The sequence below is a fragment of the Castor canadensis genome, chromosome X, assembly GCF_047511655.1.
Source record: "Castor canadensis chromosome X, mCasCan1.hap1v2, whole genome shotgun sequence".
Lineage (NCBI taxonomy): Eukaryota > Metazoa > Chordata > Mammalia > Rodentia > Castoridae > Castor > Castor canadensis.
The window spans coordinates 141,706,994-141,727,043 of NC_133405.1; the positions used below are offsets into that span (position 1 = coordinate 141,706,994).

Below are 20,050 nucleotides of genomic sequence, written 5' to 3' on the forward strand. Positions count from 1 at the left end.
GTAAATACTTTTGAAAATTGATAATATTTAACACATATAAGATCTGCAAACATAGCACTTACATTTTAGGATGTACTCAAGAGTAAACCTGTTTGAGCCACTATTCCAGTACTAAGATGGAAATATTTAATGAAGGAAACCAGAAAAAAAAAAAGCCGTGGGCTGATGGAGTGACTCAAGTGGTAGAATGCCTGCCTAGCAAGTGTGAAGCCCTGAGTTCAAACCCCAGTACCACCAAAAACCAAAACCAACCAAACAAACAAAAAAACCAAACCAAATGTACTGACTTCCAGTATAGAAAAAGCAATATACACTGCCCAAAGTTAGGAACAGGGCTTACCCTTTGCTATAAGAGAAAGCTTATAAGAAGCCAGCTATAAGAACTACAGAAAAGGACATTTAAATTGACTAAAAAAAAAAATGGTATGTAATTTAGATTTTAACAATCTTAGACCAGTTTGTCCACCATATATAGTAACTATGTTAAGCTGAGTGTCAGTGGCTCATGCCTGTAATCCTAGCTACTCAGGAGGCATAATCAAGAGAAAATTGGAAGCCAGCCCTGGCAAATAATTCCGGGACACAGTATCTTGAAAAGAATGGTTCAGCCTAGCATCACAAAAACAAACAAAACAAAAATCCAGACCTTATGGCTCTTGCCTATAATCCTGCTGCTCAGGAGGCAGAGATTAGTAGAATCATAGTTTGAAGCCAGTCCCATGACACTATCTTAAAAATATCCAACATACAAAGGGCTGTGGGATTGGCTGAAGTGTAGAGAGGCTGCCTAGCAAGCATGAAGCTCTGAGTTCAAATCCCCATATTACAGAAAACACCCTCCCACCCCCCAGACCAAGCTAGATAATTAATAAATGATAGTTCATGACTAGCTAACCACTGGCCTGCTGCAATTGTTGACACTATTTGGAATTTTTAAAAAGCTGATTTTTTTTGGCCAAAGTGGGATTTGAACTCAGGGCTTCATACTGGTGAGGCAGGCACTCTTACTATTGGAGCTATGCCTACAAACTTTAAAAAGTTAGTTTTTTTCTCTAATCAACCACAACTCAAAATCAAAATGCTTAAAGGAACAATCATATTCACCTATGCTACACATACAGGTACTCATAATAAGAAGTCATTATTTTTCTGGACTGTAACCTTCTGGAGTTATTTCACAAATAACCTTCAGCTGTTAGCTAAGTAATGAGATTTCCAATTCTTCAAAGTGTGTAAGTTCAATTTTACTTCTCAATATTAAGCCACAACTTACAGCAAAAGATTTTGTTCAACTTCTTATTTTTGTAAAATCAGAGTAAACATTAGCACATGCAGAGCTAGCATCTAAAACTAATACAATAAAGCAACTACTAAACTTACAGTGACTTGAAGTTCAATGCTTACATTCAGCAAGTTAAATCTACTACTTACTGAAAATATTGCTGTTGATAAAACCAAATGTAAAAGTCACTGATTACAGCAATACACAAAGATAACCACATGTTTGAACACTGCAGATATGCCAGACAGTAACTAAAAAAGGAACCAAATAAACATGTAACTAAACAAAGTTCAGAGAACCTCTGAGAAATGCAGACACTTTTATCAGTGTATAGAAGCATTTTTCATTAATATCTTAAAAGAGTATTATCAAAACCTTGGCATATATTAACTTCAAGTTGCCAATTGTCTCTATTTTGCCAGAAAACTATAGCTAATGCCGGATCAGGATGATTTGACTCAAGTTAGTTGGACTTAACATCAAAAGCTCACACTACCCCGAAATATATTATTTCACGTACGGTGACATTCAACATTCAAGTGCCAGTGTTTTTGCATTGTCTTTTGGTCAAGTTTCTTTAAGCTTTCAAAGAATCACTTTTAGGCTTACAAAAATAAATATTTGTCAAAGTGTTTAATAAATATTACACAAACTAGCAGCAAAAAGGATCTAAAGTCTGTCATGTGCAAACAACAGTTTTCTTCTTATCTATCACTCCATGGTCCCAAATAAAATTTTAGACTCGTGTCCTTGACAAACTGCATTCAACAATATCCAAGAAACAAAAAATAAGACTGGAAGTTTAAGGAAGTTAAGGACTCGCACCCAAGACATAGAAAATTTTACAGATGTGCAATAAAATAAGTACTTTCTAGAAAGGTATGAGGAGAAATGTACAATAGTCTAAACCTATACTGATTGAAATAGCATCGTAACAAATGACCTTAATACTGTCAAGTGCACCTACTTTAATAAAGTTTTAGAACAAGGCACAATACACTTGAAAATCGATTGCACTTTAAGAAATTGTTACCAACTTCTTATGCCACTCTATTAAAGATAACTGTATTCTGGCCACAAAATCCCAAATGAAGAGGCATTTTTAGTTGTGGATGATCATCTTTGGCCAAATTTAGCTTAGAGAAGACTATAAATACAATGGAAACCTATGCAATTAAAATACACTAATACTGCACTATTAAAAAAAAGCTGACACTGTGCAGTTTAGTACATTTTCCAACCTGTGAGCTCTCAAAGATTTCAATTTATTGTTCTTAAGATTTACAAAGTCTAAAAGTGTAAGCCATTTGAATGCTTTGATGCAGCTGCAACAGAGCAATGTAAATCTGTATTAAAATAAAGCCTGCTGTATAATCCTTTCTGTTTATAACCTCTTGACCAAAAAACATCAACACTAGCATGAGTTAAGGACCAGAATTTATGAAAGCCTGTAATGAGGTCTGGTCATTGCCATGGTCAGCCATTCTAACATTTCAATTTTATTTATGGCAGGCATTTAAGTGTCTCATTAAATGAACCCTCCAAGCACTTAAATTATCAGACTTCTCAAGTATTCTTCTACTACTAGTATGCCCATAGAAATCTGGCTTAAAATTAATAAACTATGTAACTTTTACTTCCATGAACGTTAAAGAGTGCTCTCAAATGTTATGGGCACACATATCCAACATGACTGGAATGGCTTCTTAAAAGTGTTCTAAGTGCCTATCCGGGATAGAGTGAACAAGTCAGAACATAGTACAGTTGGCCATATTAGAAACTATGTTTTAAGATGTTTCATTCCCCAAGTCTGCACATACTAAAAAAGCCCTAATGTAGACTACTGCTTAAGTTTTTCCTTATATTTACTGCTGAACTGAGATTCCTGTTAAATTGTATCACACCCCTGTGCCAAGGTCTGATTGTAGCCCAAGTTCAGTAAATTTATTTTGTCAAAACAATTTTGAGTACTACTGAGCCAACGGGACATCAAAATAATAACTTGTCTAAAGTTAAAGTCACAGTACATTAACAAACAAATGATCCTCAGTCACAAAATTATAATGCAGTTTGGGGTGGGACTAAGCAGGAGTGAAATTAATCCAAACTACAATAACTAAGTCTTCAAAACCAACTTCTGTATAGGGCTGCTGATTGTTCCTTTCCTTTCTTCTTGTGACTTTGGGCTCCCTTCGAATTTTCAGGAGAATCACAGCTGGTAATGTACTGCAAGTTCTTGAAGCTACACGATATATAGTCTGGCTAAGTTACATGTGGTTTCCATATTAGCTTGTATAAAAGGGTGATGCTGGTGCAGATTCAGTTGCCCCACCAGTCAACTCCCTGGGAGTTGTAATTTCCTCCATATCCATCACGGTTGTAGACGCCTCCATAGCCACCTATCAAGAAATGTTTAAAAAGACAAGCCATCCACTGTTAGTCTCTTACCCTTTTTTGTCAAATACTTTGATGTGTATCTAGTAAATCTAGAATTGGATTTTGCCTTCTTCAGAATTAAATTTCCCCACGTATGTTTGGGGTAAAAGGAAAAAAATGACTTTTTTTTTTTTGGGAGGGGGTGAAATGTCCTTAAAACAAAAATTACCAAAATTAACATTACCTCCACCAAATCCTCTTGTACTGCCATGACCACCTTCACCGCTGCGGCTGCTGCTTGCACGACTACTACTAAACCCAGAATTGCTGGAACCGCTACTTTGTCGATAGTCTCTGGCACCAAATCCTCCACTGAATCTACTATAGGGAAGAAAAACATTATGTTTAGCTCATGAGTATGAAATATAATTAAAATGTGATTTCCTGCTCAAACTTCCCAATTCCCAATTTTATTTTTCAATTCAATTCCCATTGTGATCAGTTTCCTCTCATGCTATTTTCAAAAGCCTCAGTAGTGAAAAACTGATACTTTGCTGTATTCCTTATCCCAAGTATTTCAGTACTAAAGATTAATTTAACTTAATAGTGAGTTAATTTTTCTTTTTTCTTTTTCAATGCTGGGGTTTGAACTTAGCACCTGCATCTTGAGCCATTCTGCCAGCTCCTTTGTGACATTTTTTTTTTTTCCAAGATACAGTGTCTTGAATTGTTTGACTGGGTTGGCTTCGAACTGTGATCCTCCTGATATCTGTCTCCTGAGCTGCTAGATTGCAGGCACGAGCTACCAGTACCTGGCTTTGAGTTCACTTCTTGACCGAAACAAATCACAAACAGTAAGGGTGAAAGCTCAGTATGTGTACCTCTTAGAACGTCCACGACTGCTACCCTTGTAGTGGTGTTCATAAGCCATACTTTCCAACCAAGATGGCACTTCTTGTTTGGCTTCAATAAGCAGATCCAACAAATCCTTTGTGATATTTATATTTCTTTCATTAAAGAATGAGGTGGCAAAGCCTAAAGAATTAAAGAAAATACTCAAAATCTTGAGAGTCATAAAGTAACCCACAGGGTGCTCTTACTTCCAAATTAAATTAAATATGCAGTAATATTTTGTTTGCAATAATCAAATCGAAACATTGAACAAATATTCCTATCTTATTAATGTGCTATCAGCTTCTCCTTAAAAATAAAGGCCTTTTTTATAAGAATGTGCCAAATTCTTTTTTACACATCAGTTTAAAGAAAGAAAATCAATCTAACAAACACTTTACCAAGGTTTCCTACACGTCCTGTACGTCCAATGCGATGCACATATTCCTCAATGTCACTTGGCAAATCAAAATTGATAACATGTTTCACATTTGAAATATCTAGACCTCTTGCTGCCACCTGAAAAATAACATTCATTTACAAAAGGCAGTATTGGACTGGTGGAGTGGCTCAAGTTGGAGACTGCCTGCCTAGCAAGCATGAGGCTCTGAGTTCAAACACATTACTGCCAGAAAGGGTGGGGAAAAAAGATTACTTAAAAAATATGATACACGCACAGCTGTAGCCACAAGAATTGGACTTTTTCCTGAGCAGAACTGGTGAAGGGCCTTCTCTCGATCTCTCTGTGATCGGTCTCCGTGAATACTGGTACAAGCATATCCTTCGTGGTATAAGAAATCCTCCAGAGAATCTGCACCTTTTTTAGTCTCCACAAACACTAAAGTCAGTGAATCCTTCCCTGGAAAATCAGAAGGTTTTGTTTATTAACAGTAACTTGGTATTAAAGGGGTTATGCAGGTGAGGGGTCATAGAGTGATGCAAAGAGTTGACACATCTATGATTTTTACCTGTTGCACTTAAGAGATCAAGAAGAAATGACCGTTTGTCTAGCTCTTCCACCCAAACTACTTTCTGTGTGATATTCTCTGAAGTACAGCCTACTCTGCCTACAGCCAGAAAGATATATTCATCCAAGAAGTCACGAGCAAGCATCTGAAAATGTGGAAACAAAACAAAATCTCAATTATCTAGTCTAATACATAAACTTTGCAAATACTTAAATTTATGTAATACATAAATTACCTTAGCACTTAAATTACCCTGTATCTCCTTAGGAAAAGTAGCACTAAACATCATGGTGTGACGAACACCCTTTGGTGGCATAGTATCTTGTTCAACTATACGCCGTATCTGAGGTTCGAATCCCATATCCAGCATCCTGTCAGCTTCATCTAACACTAAGTATCTGTTAATGAAAAAGAGTTGGTTGATTCTCGACAAGCCACTGAATATGTTGAGAAACTCTTGAATATAATCTCGCTAAAATTAGTTATGCCAACATATCCAGGTACTGAACACTCCAGTCTTTAAACTTTTTTTTTAATGGTACTGGGGCTTGAACTCGGAGCCTTCACCTTAGCAACTCCACCAGCCCTTTTTTTTTGTGAAAAATTTCTTCAAGACAGTCTTGAGAATTATTTGCCCAGGCTGGCTTCAAATAGCAATCCTCTTGATCTCTGTCTCCTTAGTAGCTAGGATTACAGGCCTTAGCTGCTGGTGCCTGGCATTCCAGTCTTTAATTTTAAACAGTAGCTATTTTGTAACTGTTAAGCTAAGCCACAAATCCTCAATTAAAATTTCACATGTTCTTCAACTGTCATTTTCAAATGCATGTAGAAAACGAAATTAAAGCTAAGATAATATCAATGAAGTACTAATAAAGATAATTATCTTATTTTTAAAAAGTTGAATACAAAAAAGCTGAACTCCATTTATAAAAATTCACATACTTGCAAAAGTCCAATCCAATTTTTCCTCTTTCCATCATATCCACTAGACGTCCTGGAGTGGCCACAAGCAAGTGGCATCCACGTTCTAAGTCCCGAATCTGCTGGCCAATCTCAGCACCACCATATACTACACAAGGACGAACTCTAGACCGGTACGAAAACTATAAGCAAAAATTTATCAGTCATAGAAACACCACAGGATAACAAAAAAGGAAAAGGCAACAAACACAAAAAAAGGCTTAATTTACTTTTCTGGCTTCCTCATAGATTTGTACAGCCAATTCTCTTGTTGGGGCCAACACCAAGGAGATCGGGTATTGTTTGCGGCGCCCGTTTCTTCTATTTTCCTAAGAGTAAGTATAATTTTAAAAGCTATTTTTTTCCAAGTTCAACAGAACAAGATGCCCACAGTAAATTTAAGAATAACCTAAAAACAAGGTATATTTGGCATTGCGTAAGAAGTTTTGTAGTTATTTTTCTACACAAAAATTTACTATTTTGTTAAGAAACTTTACCTTCATGGCCTTCAAAGCCTTTCCTGGACCATCTGCATATATCTGACTCAGGATAGGTAAAAGAAATGCTGCAGTTTTTCCAGAGCCTGTTAAGAAAACACAGCCTTATCTAAAAACTTGACTATTAAAGAGATGATAAGAGTATTCTACATGTCCTTTAATCCAATGAAAGTCTGTCTTTTTCTATTAAAGAATTGTCAATTTCAGCTTACCTTTGCTATCACAAGCAGAAATAAAGGAATATGGCTAGTTGAATAAAATGTTTCTTAAATAAAGAAGTATTAGATTTGGTCTGCAGTTTGCTAATTCCTTTGCAAAAGACAAATTCTATTTCTTTCTCTTTTTGGGAGGGTACTCAGGTTTGAACTCAAGGCCTCAAGCTTGCTAGGCAGGCATTCTACCACCCCTTTTATTGTGTTGGCTATTTTCAAGATAGGGTCTCACTTCATTTTGCCTGGGCTGGCTTCAAACCATGATCCTCCTGATCTCTGCCTTCTGAGTACCTAGGATTACACCCAGCAATAAATTGTTTCTTAAAGAAAACATCAAATGATGTTTTATGACTAGAGAAAATAAAAGCACACATATCTAATATGTAAATACACATATACAAAATTTTTTCTATCTTTATCTCACCCAGGATCAAATTCTAATATAGGACTCTATCCATATTCCCCATTTCCCAAACACTAGAGTGGGAGGTACCTTTCTGTGGCCACATTTTTATGATTTACATTATGCAGCATACTTCCCCTATTATATTCGCAATTTTCCCTCTTGCAAGTTTTACCAGACAGACAATTTGGTAAAGATTTCTTAAAGATGCCCTAATGAAAATACTGATTTTACCCTATGGCTCCAAAGTATAAGACAAAAGGCTTACTGCCAGCTAATCTTTACCTATGATAAAATAATGTTAAATCCATATAGAACATATTACTTTAAAAAGCAAAACCAATTAAGATATTCTTCATGAAGGAAGTTTACCTGTTTGAGCACAGGCCATTAAGTCTCGTTTTTCTCTGATAATAGGAATAGCATGTTTCTGCACTGGAGTAGGATGAGTGTAACCAGTAAGTTTGATGTTTCCCATAATAATCTCTCCCATCTCAACATCATTGAACTATCAAAGAAATTTAGCCAGGTCAAATACAAGTTAAAGTAGAAATGCTATACCTACTACAATTTATTTTATACTAATACAAGGATTCCTGTCTAAAAAGAATACGTTGAAAAAATACCTGGGTCTGTCATTTTTGAAATACTTTCTATTTCAAGATTACTGATAATGGAACTATCATCTTTTTTTCATACCACAATGATTACAAAAACTCACATTTTCAATATGTGGAGGACAGTTATTGCCAGTTGCCTCTACTGGTATATTATCATATTTCTCAAAGTTAATTCCAGTGTTTCCTCCAGAAAAGAGTTCCCTGAAATCAAAATTATTATATACATGTTATAAGAGGTAAAGGGTTTCACAACAATTAACACACATCTCAAAAACTTACTGCTCTAAGCGTTCACTTGGTGGAAGTGGTTTTGACCAATCATCTTCATCTGATTTGTCACACCAACGACTGTGTCCACTTTGTTCAAATTTGCCAAAGCCAGTTCTGTCACCACGACTGCCAATGCCATCACAGTCACTCCGACCACGGTCATCAAATCTGTGTAACAGAAGTAGTCAGTATGTATTCCTTACAAACAAAATTATGATTGCTCTAGAAATGTACATGGGTATTAGCTGAATTGTTAAAGACAACTCTCTTAACAAGTATGTAAATAGGCTCATAAATGTAATCCCAGTCAGTAGGGAGGCAAAGGTAGGAAGATCATGATCCAAGGCCAGTCCTGGGTAAAAGCACAAGATCCTATGTGAAAAATAATGAAAAAGAGTTGAGGGGATGATTCAAGTGGTGCCTGTAAGGCACTAAGGTCAAACCCAGTGTCACCAAAAAACTGAAAACACAAACCAAACAAACTAATCCTGTAGCTTATGTCATTTCACAACTGCATTCTAACCCCGTAAAGCAGCAAAATATTTTTGTGAGATGACATAGTTTAAAAGACTAAAAATTACGCTTTAGAATACTAGTAAGTAGGGCTGGTGGAGTGGCTCAAGTGGTAGAGTGCCTGCCTAACAAGCATGAGACTCTGAGTTCAAACCCCAGTACCACCCAAAAAAAAACAAAACAAAAAAAAAGAATACTACTAAATAGTACTTACTTTACATTTCTGTTAAAAATATTAATTTATTTTTAATTAAGAAAGGGCTGATAGAAAGGCAAGTGGTAGAGCACCTGATTATAAAGTATGACTTGAGTTCATAACAAACATAACACTTGGAAATTCATCTAGATAAAAAAATAAGTTTGCTTATATGACAAGGCTTAAGATTTTTAGTTTTAGTCATCTTTATGAAAAATAGAGAATTATATATAGCTATCAGATTCTTAAGATCCATTTATAGACTTTGCAATTAACATATTTAAAACTGTCATGAGAAACAAAATATTTCAATGAAAAACATTATGCCTGTTACTCAGGTTTTTATTACGCATGATTTCAATTTCATCTAGTCTAAAGATTAGTTTTAGAAAGGATTTCTTTCCGCCAATAAATGAATATACCAACATTTTGCTAAAACTCCACTAATAAATCTATGAATGCTGACATGTTTAAGGATCAATAAATGTATAAAAATGTATAAAGTGAGAATATACACTGGAGTTGTGACTCTTAGCAGTAGTACATGTGCCTAGCAAGTGCTGAGCCTTGAGTTCAAATCCTAGTACCCCCAAAAAAAGTATTAAAATTCTTGTTACTCTTATATGTATGCATAAGCTAAGTACTTACCTTCCTCTTGATCCACTTCCACGATCACTAAAATAGCTGGGCTTTCCTCTTGAATCACGAGACCCAAAACTGCTGTATGCATCCTTATCTTTACTACAACTCCACCCTGAACTGTCCTTATCATAGAATCCTTCAAGAAAAAAAGTGAAGCTTAGAAGCTGACAATACTTCATACATTTTCATCTTCCCAAATATGTTCTTCATATTTTAAAAACCTTATTCTTGTGTGGGATCAAAGGTCAACTGGTCCCCACAAACAAACTTTTAAAATCTTTAATACTCCCTTCTATGCAAAACTATCACATTAAGAAAAACACCTTCATGCCTTAAGATGTTCCTGCCACAAGGAACAAGTCTGTAATTCTAGCACTATGAAGGCTGAAAAAAAAGAATCACCAGTTTAAGGTCAACCTGGGATACATAGCAAGACTGCTCAAAAAAAAGTTCTGAGTGAATACAAACCCTAAGAGATTAACAGTTTTTGAGACACACTGATACTAGTACTTTACTATGTCACCATCACAAATAGTTCAGTTTCCATTTAATTTAGTAATGTGAATTATATATACATAAAACACGAGTCTATTCCCATTAAATTACTTGAGTTAAGACTATGGCAAGGCTCTTTTCCAAAGCATTAAAATTTCAAAATCAAATGAGATAAACTAAACTTAAGCTAGTTAGATTCCAGCCTTAAAAAAACTTGTGTATGAATTGTTTGATAATAACATGTAAACATAAGATACCTACAATCACACTGTAGAAAAAATACGTACCTCAAGGAAAGTCACTGTTACCTAGAAAAAAGCTTAAACTAAGGTAAGCTCATTTATCTAACTAGTCTGAAAAAAAAAATCTGTCAGATATGGCAGGACAGAGAATTTTAAATTCATAGAAGATGAAGATAATAACTGCAAATACTTATTAAACTATTCAGGTGGAACACTAGATAGCAAGCATCATGGTAAATGGACTTATTCCATAAAAGAATCTGGACAAGGTAACTTGTTACCTATCAACAGCAATTTAAATAGAGGACTAGTCACCTGAACATCTTCAACATACAAAAAAACAATTTGGCTTCATTTAATCATCTAAAAGAAACAGATCAAGTAAATAAAAAGTAGTGACAATACAGTAAATATAGCTGTTTTAAAAATTACCACTGGAGTTAAATAATCACTGATAACTTCAGGTACAGCACTGTATAACAGAGCAAATCAGATTTTCCCACCAACAAAGCACTCAACTAACCTATTTCCTTAAGAATCTGTACCACTTTAGCCTAAAAACTTCTCAATCGACTACAATAAAGTTCTCAAAACTTTAAAGTTCATTTCATAGTGAGTCATTGTCAAGGCTATTTCAATTAGCAGTAATTGAAAGAACAATTGGCATAATTGTATTGATAGACTTAATGCTGTTCAAATTATAATGGGCAAACAATATTGTGTCATATCTATAACCCTGAGGAAAAGTAAGTTTACTCAGAAAAAGAAAAAGCAACAATTTCCTTCCTTCCTTCTCTCTCCCTCCCTTCCTTTCGTGGTGCTGGGGTTTAAACTCAGGGCCTTCACCTCGAGCCACTCCACCAGCCCTTTTCTGTAACTGTTATTTTTTTTTTGTGATAGGGTCTCACAAACTATTTGCCCCAGCTGGCTTCAAACCATGATCCTACCTATCTCTTCCTCCTGAGTTGCTAGGGTTACAGGCGTGAGCCACCAGTGCCTACCCAACATATACTTTCTAATTTCCATGCAGTGCTAAGAATAAACCTGCTCCACTTATTGATTAGAATGGTAGCTAAATTTAGACATTTTATGAAATGTTTGACATTTACAAATTATTGAAATTATTTTCCCAAAGCCAGCCAGTTGGCCAATGAACTTAAAAGCTGAAAAAAAAATAAAAGATGTTAAAGGTTTCTTCCATTACAATAAATCCTAAGACACTTTCAATTCATTTTAATATTCCTGAGATGCAAGTCTAATCACATAAATTCTAAACAACAGTATGAATACCCACACTGAAATTCTACAGCTACTTTGGAAAAAAGAATGCTATCAGAAAACATATATAATACTACATAGAAAAACACAGTACCCAAGCATAGTTCATGTCTTTTCTACCTTTTTAGTACTGTACCCCCTTTACTATCCTTTTATTACCACCTTCTTTCCTTCTGTTTAATCTTAAAATTTTTCTGTCTCCTGCAAATTTCAAATAATCTGGTGAACAGGCAGCATACCAATAAAATTTTGCGAATTTTCCCCTTCACATTACAAAGTTAGTAATATAATACAATAGGTATTTTAATGCAAAAAGTACATTTTCATTGTTACAAGTTTTATTTATTTTTATTGTTTGTAGGTACTGGGGTTTGAACTCAGGGCTTCATGCTTGCTAGGCAGGCACTTTACCACATGAGCCATATCCCAAGCCCTGCATAAATTTTCAAGTCAGCAATTAAGTAGGACTTTATGACCCTGCAGTTGGTTTTCAAACTAAAACTGCATTGTTACGGTTTACAGACTAATTTAAGTCTACAGGTTCAGTTTGCCAAAGGAAACAAGTATCCATGATTCAACATTACATCAATGCTTCCAAAGTGCTAGTTCTTAAAGATGGAAAGCAGCATAGGATAAAAAGAAACCTATCTAGTAGCCTTCCCAAAGTTACATTACTTTCCCCTAAACTTTTAACTTCAAAAGAGAGACAGACTTAAACATTCTGCCATGACATACCTTTAGATGCTTCTCTGTTCCTTAAGTGAGGAGGTATATACCGCCCTTCTAAAAAAGAAAATGTGTCAATCTGACAAAACAAGGGTATTATCCAAGATACAAATTTTAACCAAAATGTCAATCACCCAAAATGATGTTTGTTTCTACTGCTGAGATTAATACCACACAATAAGCATATTAGAAATAAAAAACTGGAAATGGGACTGGAGAGTAGACTGCCTGCTTTGCAAGCAGGAAGACTTAAGCTTAAAACCCAGTTCCGTTAAAAATAAAAAGAAAACTACACAATTTAAAGCTTTCTAAGTTGTCACAAGCCTATTCCGAATCTAAGAAGTAAAGCAAAAGCAATTAGCCAAGGAAGTGGAAATCAACTATTACCTGAAAGCCCACTGTAGCCACTTTAATTTCCCTTTGAATTTAAAAATCCAAACCTCTATGGTTTTCCAGGGTGCATCAATAGTCAGCTGCTGCCAAATAGCCACATTTCTTCCCCATCCAAATATGAACTCCAATAAAAAGAATCAGTAAAGCCTGTATTATCACTAAGTCTCAGACTCTTCATAGGAATGTACAGCAATAACTGTGGCACATAAGTGGGCAAGTTTTCCTTAATTAGTTTTACACAATTCACAGAAATTGTAAAAGGGGGGCGAGATGAGCACATCCCAAATCCTTAGTTCTGAGCTTAACTGGACATAGTGTTTCCAAAACCAATGCATAATATTAACCTTAATATTTAATTGCTGTTTAAAGTAAAAAAAAAATGTCTCTTGTTATCCTAATGTACAGTATCAGATCTATTTTTGAAAACTAAAAAAAAAAAAAAAAAAAATTAGTTAAATCCAATAATATTAAGAGTAACTCAATAAAATTTGGAAGTATGGCTCAAGTGGTAGAAGAAAGGCCCTGGGTTCAAAACCCTAGTACCACATTAAAAAAAAAAAAACCAAACAAACCCAAAAATCAAAAAACACAGATTGATAGGATTAAACACAAAATCTGACTATTTTAAAACAGTAACCTGATAAAAATACCGTATTTTAAATAAATTTACTTACTGCTTGCTGTACTTCCTCCCCCACTCTGATTAGCAGAGGAGTTCAGGTCTAGACCAGCAAACTGAAAAAAATGAATGGCTCACATGTTAACACATGAAAAAGGGGGAGAACCCCCCCCCATCAGACAGCATCACAAGAGAAATCAGAAGTCTGAAATTCTAGGTCTTTTCCTCTAACATTTATGAGATTCCTTGCCTTCCCAATTCTTTTTTTTGTTGGTGGGACTAAGGTTTCAACTCAGGGCTTCATGAGTGCACAACAGGCACTCTACCATTTGAGTCACTCCTCTAGTCCATATGGCTTTGTGTCTTTTGGAGACGGGGTCTTTTGAACTATTTGCAATGACTGGCCTACAATCTCCATCTTCCCAACTAGTAGGATTACAGATGTGAGCCACCAGTGCCTGACCTGTCAAGGTTTTAGAAATACTTTTAAGTCTACAAAGTGAGACAAGGGCAAATGGCACCCCTAAACACCAACAGTACCTTTTAAAAAAGTTCACATTTATTCAAAGCAAATTTGCTCTATAATTATTTCCCATCATAAAAGCCCACAAAACTAAAATGGTACCTAAATTTCTCAGTAATTTAAAGTTCACAATTATATGAGAATATTCTCACTCTCACCGTTTTTTGATCTGACAGCACTTTAAACAAACAAGCAAGCAAACACTCAATCCAAACCAGACAAAACAAAAACAGTTGTTAGGACGATTTTAAGATTCCTTAGTTCCTTTATGCTCTAAAGAAGATATTTTTAATTCAGATAAATTCTTAAGCAGCAAATTTTTTTTTTTTACCACCACCTGCTAGTTGGTTGAGTACTGTGCAGCTTGCACATTCCACTGCCGTGTTTAACACTTGACACTTTTTATTTCTCTGCTTTTAGGCATGAGGCATGAAAAATTCAGTGAGGTCTTTGGTCACAAAGCTAGTACAGAGCACAAATGACATTCAATGCTATTAAAAGAACAGAACACTATACTCTGGTTTCAGTTCCTCCGCCCTTAGAGCAGTTTGCAACACCTTGCCAAAAACTATTTAGAAGCACAAGAACTACACATGCCAACTTTCTCCCCTAAAGAACAAAAGTCTGAGAGCAATGCTGCCCCCTACTTGCACAGGTTATTTCAGAGAGCTTCAAACACTGTATTAATAAAGTTCAACATAATACTAAGTTACACACATTACCAACTAAGATATTACTCTGATTATTAGGGAATTTCCAGGTCGAATTTACTTAATTCTACTGACCACAAATACAGTCTAGTTAGGTGCATTCCACTAATGCAGAAAATATTACAAGTTCAAGTTCACACTGCCTGTGCTCATTTTCTTTCTTCATGCAGCCTTTAACAAATGACCTCTCAAAAGTGTACTTAGTGAAAGTGCCCTCAAAAATGTATTGTGTAACCTAAAAGCTACTCAGAAGCAAAATTCCAAATCTTGACAACACAACTTTCAAATTCTTTGGCTGGTGGGCAGCCACCCCATGGCGATCAGGGACTCTGCTCACCTTCCACTCCATCCCCTCCTTCCCCTCATGATTACCATGGCAACTCCTGCTGGCAGGCAATGGGTCCAGATCCATATTACCCCGAGCTCCTCCCCACCAAACCTCGACCTATCCCAATGCCCCATAATACCTTAAGCTCTTAACTTCACCCAGGATCTAAAAACTGGGCTGCCATTTCTCCGGGTGACTTTTCGGGCCCTGTTCTTTGGGGATGGTGAACCTTGCCGGGAGCGCGCTCTCAATAAAGCCTGCTTGCTTTATTATTTGGCTCCAATTTGGCCTTCCCACCAGTGTTGACCTAACACAAATAAACTAGGAATCCTCTCCTCCGCTGTCTACAAGTCCGCAAAACAAAATTTATTCCACATACAACAGCCCAGCCTCTGACTCTGAACTATTTCAATGTCTATCGACAAGCAAAACAAAGTGAACAAAATATCTGCCCTGTCAACATTGATCAGGTTTTCATTTTTCTCTAGTTGACCGTATCTAAAATCTAAAGGCAATTACATTTAAAAACTGTTTTTGACTAGCCATCTGGTAACTTAGGAGTGCACATTAATGGGTTCTAAACATCTCTGGTGTTTGTCCACCGTCCAACCTCCACTATCTCCGGACACCACTCAAAAGCAGCACGCGGCAGCCATTCTTCCCTCCCCTTCCGGTTCTTGTGCGTCACAAAACTTTCCACTCGGGATATACGGCCTCTTTTACACCCGGACCTCAATAACTCCGCGAGAGGTGATCGGGCCCGCGGAAGCACACTGTAGGTACAACTCGCCATGTCCTTTAGAATCACTCATGTCATACAGTACCGGAAAGCAGGCCCCATCATTGAGTTAGCGACGTTATTCAGCCAAACTACCCTACACAAAGACGGCTGTAGCCATTTCTCGAAAAGAAGACCACATTCTCTCCCCACCATACAAAGTCTGAGGGCTCAGGCCGAATTTCGCTTATGCATCATTGGAGGCCAAACAGGGCAGAATTAAGGCCGCCTAAATGAGAACCAAAATCCGTCAAAAAAAAAAAAATCCCTTTTCGGCTCCTAAAACTACCATTAAAAAAAAAAGAAAAAAAATCAGCCAAGTTCTCGCACACGCGCGTTTCTGAGGGCTCGAAGTTCCAGGCACAAAAGTCGCCATTACGTGAGGCCGAGTACAGAACGTAATCCCTTTCCAACAGTTCACAAATCAGCACTGCTGCAGACGCCCACACCCCATCTCCTAACCAATGCCACCTCCTCACAATTTAATCCTGTTTTTTAATTCCCCCATGTTCCCATCACCCCTAGCCACCAGAATCCAAAAAAGTTGAAATTAAAGAGGTCAATTAGTACTACGCCACAAAAGTGGGGAACTTTTCCGAAGAGAACCTCGATAGGCTTATTTCAACTCACCTGCTGGTCCAGCCCGAGAGTATTTTTCACCGCCACATGACTCATCCTTGAAGAGAACTCGGGGTCTCCCAATGCAGGTGTAATAAATCCAAATACCGAACTCCTCACTAGGCTCTGAAGTGTACACAGTATGGCGACAGACACCCACTCCGATAGCTTTCCGTCAGCACGTTAACGCGCACCACCAATTAGCCCTTTAAGGCTACCGTTATTCCTGCCTCTCCAACTCGCGTTTCATTGGTCATAATCTCGCGGGCACAGGGTGTCTTTGGGCGCACCATGGTACTGCAAAGCTCACCTTGTCCACATCGTCCCAAGCCATCTGGGTGTGGACATCTCTAAGCTAATTTTCAATACCCTGGCTTTGGCTTCCTCCACTCAACAGGAGTTGGGATTATAGGTGGCACCACTACAACTAACAAACCTTCTTATATCAGTATTTCATTCTTAAATCCATTTTTAGCAGGGATGTGTTTCTAGCATATGAGCAGAAACTGATTTCATTCTTCTGCATGTGGATATACACTTCTCTCAAGTATTGAAGATACTACCCTCTTCTCGTTGTGTATTCTCAGCACCTTGTGGGAGATAAACAAGTGGGTTTATTTCTTGGCCTTTATTTTATTTGATTGGTCTATATGTCTGTTATGCCAACTGCACAGTTTTTGAAGCAGGCTAAAATAAGGGAAGTTTGGGACTCAGAGAAAAATACTGCATTTCATAGGGACCATGTCCTGGCTCAGGGACCACACTACTTGGCCTGGAAACCACTCACACCCTCAACACTGATTGATTATTGGATGGGAACTACATGGTTCCTCCCTTCCCATAGATTAGTATAGGTTTTAAAAGTCTTTGGAGAAAAGAAGCATGCTCTCTCTGATACACGGATGACACGCACAGGAATTTCACGTGCTCAGGGTTCTTCAGCCTACTCTGAGGATGAAAGCACAGAGAGATTCTAACATCAGAGGTCGGAAAGATTTTATTTGTAGAGAAGAGAATAGAAATACTGCATATTGGGGAATACAGGGGGACCAGGAAACTGGTGATCCCGTGGACCAGGGTGGGGAGTGGGTTTTATGGCCTAATTTTGCATTGCCTGAGGGCGGAGATGCCTTTCAGATGTAAACAGGCATTTCCTAGGGAGGAGAAGTGTCTCCTTGACTTCCTGTGGTCTGTCCTTCATTCCCCCCTCTCAATGGTCGCCCTAACTGCTGTTAGGGATTGGGATGATGAGTTCTATTCAGTAACTACTTCCTGCTGACAGGGGACGATGAAGGGGCCCTCAGCATCAGGGCTGACCAGAGAGTGGTCGTCAAGGGAACTGTGATAGTAGGTTGTTTTCATCTCCATCAGAGGCATTTGTAGTTCGATGGATTCTAGGCAAGAAGAAGCAACTTGACAAGTAAGTTTAAAATGCAAGGCCCAAACACAAGCAAAAGAATAATGGCAACTCTAGGCCCCAGAAAGGGTAGGAACCAAGTCCTGGAGGGTAGCCAGGATTTTATTTGGTCCCTTATCTGTGTAAAAACCCGAGTTTCAAGAGATTGCTCCAGAGCCACATAGCCTGTTGGAGAATTTAATTTGCATGCTCCTCTACAATGCCTGGAGTGTTTATATATGTGGAACAGGAAGTATTGGCAATGGCACATACCCTGCCCCTTGTTTGGCCAAAATCTCAATTTTTCTCAATATGCAACTCACTTCCCAAAAAGATGAAAACTCAACCATTTAAAGGGGAAAGTAACTTCTATTTATGAACCTTTCCTTCACATAGTCGACACTACCTTAGACTACCTTCAACTTAATTGCAAGGTAGTTATCTACTATGCAAAAAAATCTAAAGGCATAAAAAGTGCAGTTGCTACTCTAACAATACATACAGGAAGTAAAAATGAAAAGCAGTACATAAATAAGGTCATTAACAGTAACAATGTCCTGAAAAAAAAAAGAGGGAGGGAGAAGGAGAAGAGAGGAGGAGGAGGAACAAAAGAAGAGAGGAAGAGAGAGGAATGGAGGGAATGAGAGAATGAGAGAGAAGAGGAAAGGAAGGAATGAGTGCTATCACAGAACAGGAAGGTAAAACAGGTTCTGTCTGGGGGCTAGTACAAGTGGGAGGAGGAAGGACATAAGGAAAGGGATGTAGGAAAGTGAATATGGTGGAAATACTATACATTCATGTATGAAAAGAAAAAACTGAAACTATTCCAAGAATGGGGGAGGGAGGATAAAGGAGAATGATGAAGGGGTGAATTCAAGTATGATATATTATAAGAACTTTGGTTTACAATGTACCCCCATACAACAATTTTTTTAAAAAATGAGCCAGTACCCTTTAATGATCAAATCATAGAGCATTTTATCATTTATAAAATACCTTTATAAGACCTTGAATACCTTACAACAGTGCTGATCAAAGAATAAAGTAACATAAGCTTTCTGCAACAAAGTTTGGCAGTAAAAACCAAAAGCTTTAGAAAGAAACAAAGCACACAAACTTAGATGGTTTCTTCTATTCTAAATCTGTGGAAATGACACAGAATATAACACATAAGCAAGAAGAGCATGGAAGAGGTATCTGAAGTACTGAAAGAAAACTACTTCGAACCTAGATTACTCTATCTATTCTTTATACATAAAATCCCTAAAAATTCTACCAAATACTCTTAGATATCATAAACTATTTTAGCAAAGAAGCAATATTTTAAAAACTCAATCTATAAAAATCAGTGGCTTTTCTATAGCAATAATAAACAGACTGAAAAAGAAATCAGAAAAACAAATGCTCTTATAATACTCTCAAACAAAATAAAATACCTAGGAATAAATTTAGTGAAGAAAGTAAAATGCCACTACAGCAAAAACTGTAAATAACTGAAAAAAGAAATCAAAAGACACATCAGAAAACTGAAAGTTCCCCCATGATTATAGATAGACAGAATTAATACCATGAAAATGACTATACTACTGAAAGCAATCTATATTTTCAATGCAACCCCCATTCAACTTCGAATGATATTCTTCAGAGATAGAAAACTCAAATATAACATTCATATCAAATCAGAAAAGACTTCAAAGCAAAGGTAATACAAAGCAAAAAGAACAATGCAGGATACATCACAATACCAAACTGTGGTTTGTAGTTTTTATTGCTACAAACCATAGCAATAAAAACCTTACTACAGACCACAGTAATAAAAACAGCATGGTAAATGGCAACAAAACAAAACAAACCAGACACAGTAGAACAAAAATAGAAGACAAAGACATAAATCCATTCAAAAGTTGACTTATTTTGACAAAGGAGCCCAAAACAAATGTTGAAGAAAAGACAGCCTCTTCAACAAATTGTGCTGGGAAAACTGGATATAGGCATGTAAAAGACTGAAATTAGATCCCCGTCTTTCACCCTAAATTAATATCAACTCAAAGTGTATCAAATATCTTATTTAAGTCCTCAACCTTTGAAACTACCACAGGAAAGAATAGGAAAAC

The 20,050-nt window shown here is 36.9% G+C and overlaps 1 protein-coding gene across 5 annotated transcripts in view; it reads right to left on the bottom strand.

Moving 5' to 3' along the window:
- Nucleotides 1-2,505: 2,505 nt before the first annotated feature.
- The window catches only part of LOC109691684 (ATP-dependent RNA helicase DDX3X-like), an 81,597-nt gene continuing 64,052 nt past the window's right edge, over nucleotides 2,506-20,050 (bottom strand). Inside the window, exons 1-17 of one of the 5 annotated variants that reach the window (XM_074063176.1) lie at nucleotides 16,553-19,258; nucleotides 13,639-13,699; nucleotides 12,581-12,628; nucleotides 9,837-9,966; nucleotides 8,489-8,647; nucleotides 8,311-8,410; nucleotides 7,962-8,097; nucleotides 6,975-7,060; nucleotides 6,708-6,806; nucleotides 6,460-6,620; nucleotides 5,753-5,915; nucleotides 5,518-5,662; nucleotides 5,227-5,408; nucleotides 4,951-5,068; nucleotides 4,540-4,693; nucleotides 3,903-4,036; nucleotides 2,506-3,681 (exon numbers count right to left, since the gene is read on the bottom strand). In XM_074063176.1, the coding sequence (XP_073919277.1) occupies nucleotides 3,602-3,681; nucleotides 3,903-4,036; nucleotides 4,540-4,693; nucleotides 4,951-5,068; nucleotides 5,227-5,408; nucleotides 5,518-5,662; nucleotides 5,753-5,915; nucleotides 6,460-6,620; nucleotides 6,708-6,806; nucleotides 6,975-7,060; nucleotides 7,962-8,097; nucleotides 8,311-8,410; nucleotides 8,489-8,647; nucleotides 9,837-9,966; nucleotides 12,581-12,628; nucleotides 13,639-13,699; nucleotides 16,553-16,597 (2,001 nt within the window). In that variant the 5' untranslated portion in view covers nucleotides 16,598-19,258 and the 3' untranslated portion in view covers nucleotides 2,506-3,601. Of the gene's footprint in view, nucleotides 3,682-3,902; nucleotides 4,040-4,539; nucleotides 4,694-4,950; nucleotides 5,069-5,226; nucleotides 5,409-5,517; nucleotides 5,663-5,752; nucleotides 5,916-6,459; nucleotides 6,621-6,707; nucleotides 6,807-6,974; nucleotides 7,061-7,961; nucleotides 8,098-8,310; nucleotides 8,411-8,488; nucleotides 8,648-9,836; nucleotides 9,967-12,580; nucleotides 12,629-13,638; nucleotides 13,700-16,552; nucleotides 19,259-20,050 lie in introns of those variants that run through there. The other 4 variants (XM_074063175.1, XM_074063177.1, XM_074063174.1 and 1 more) reach the window with 4 other exon arrangements.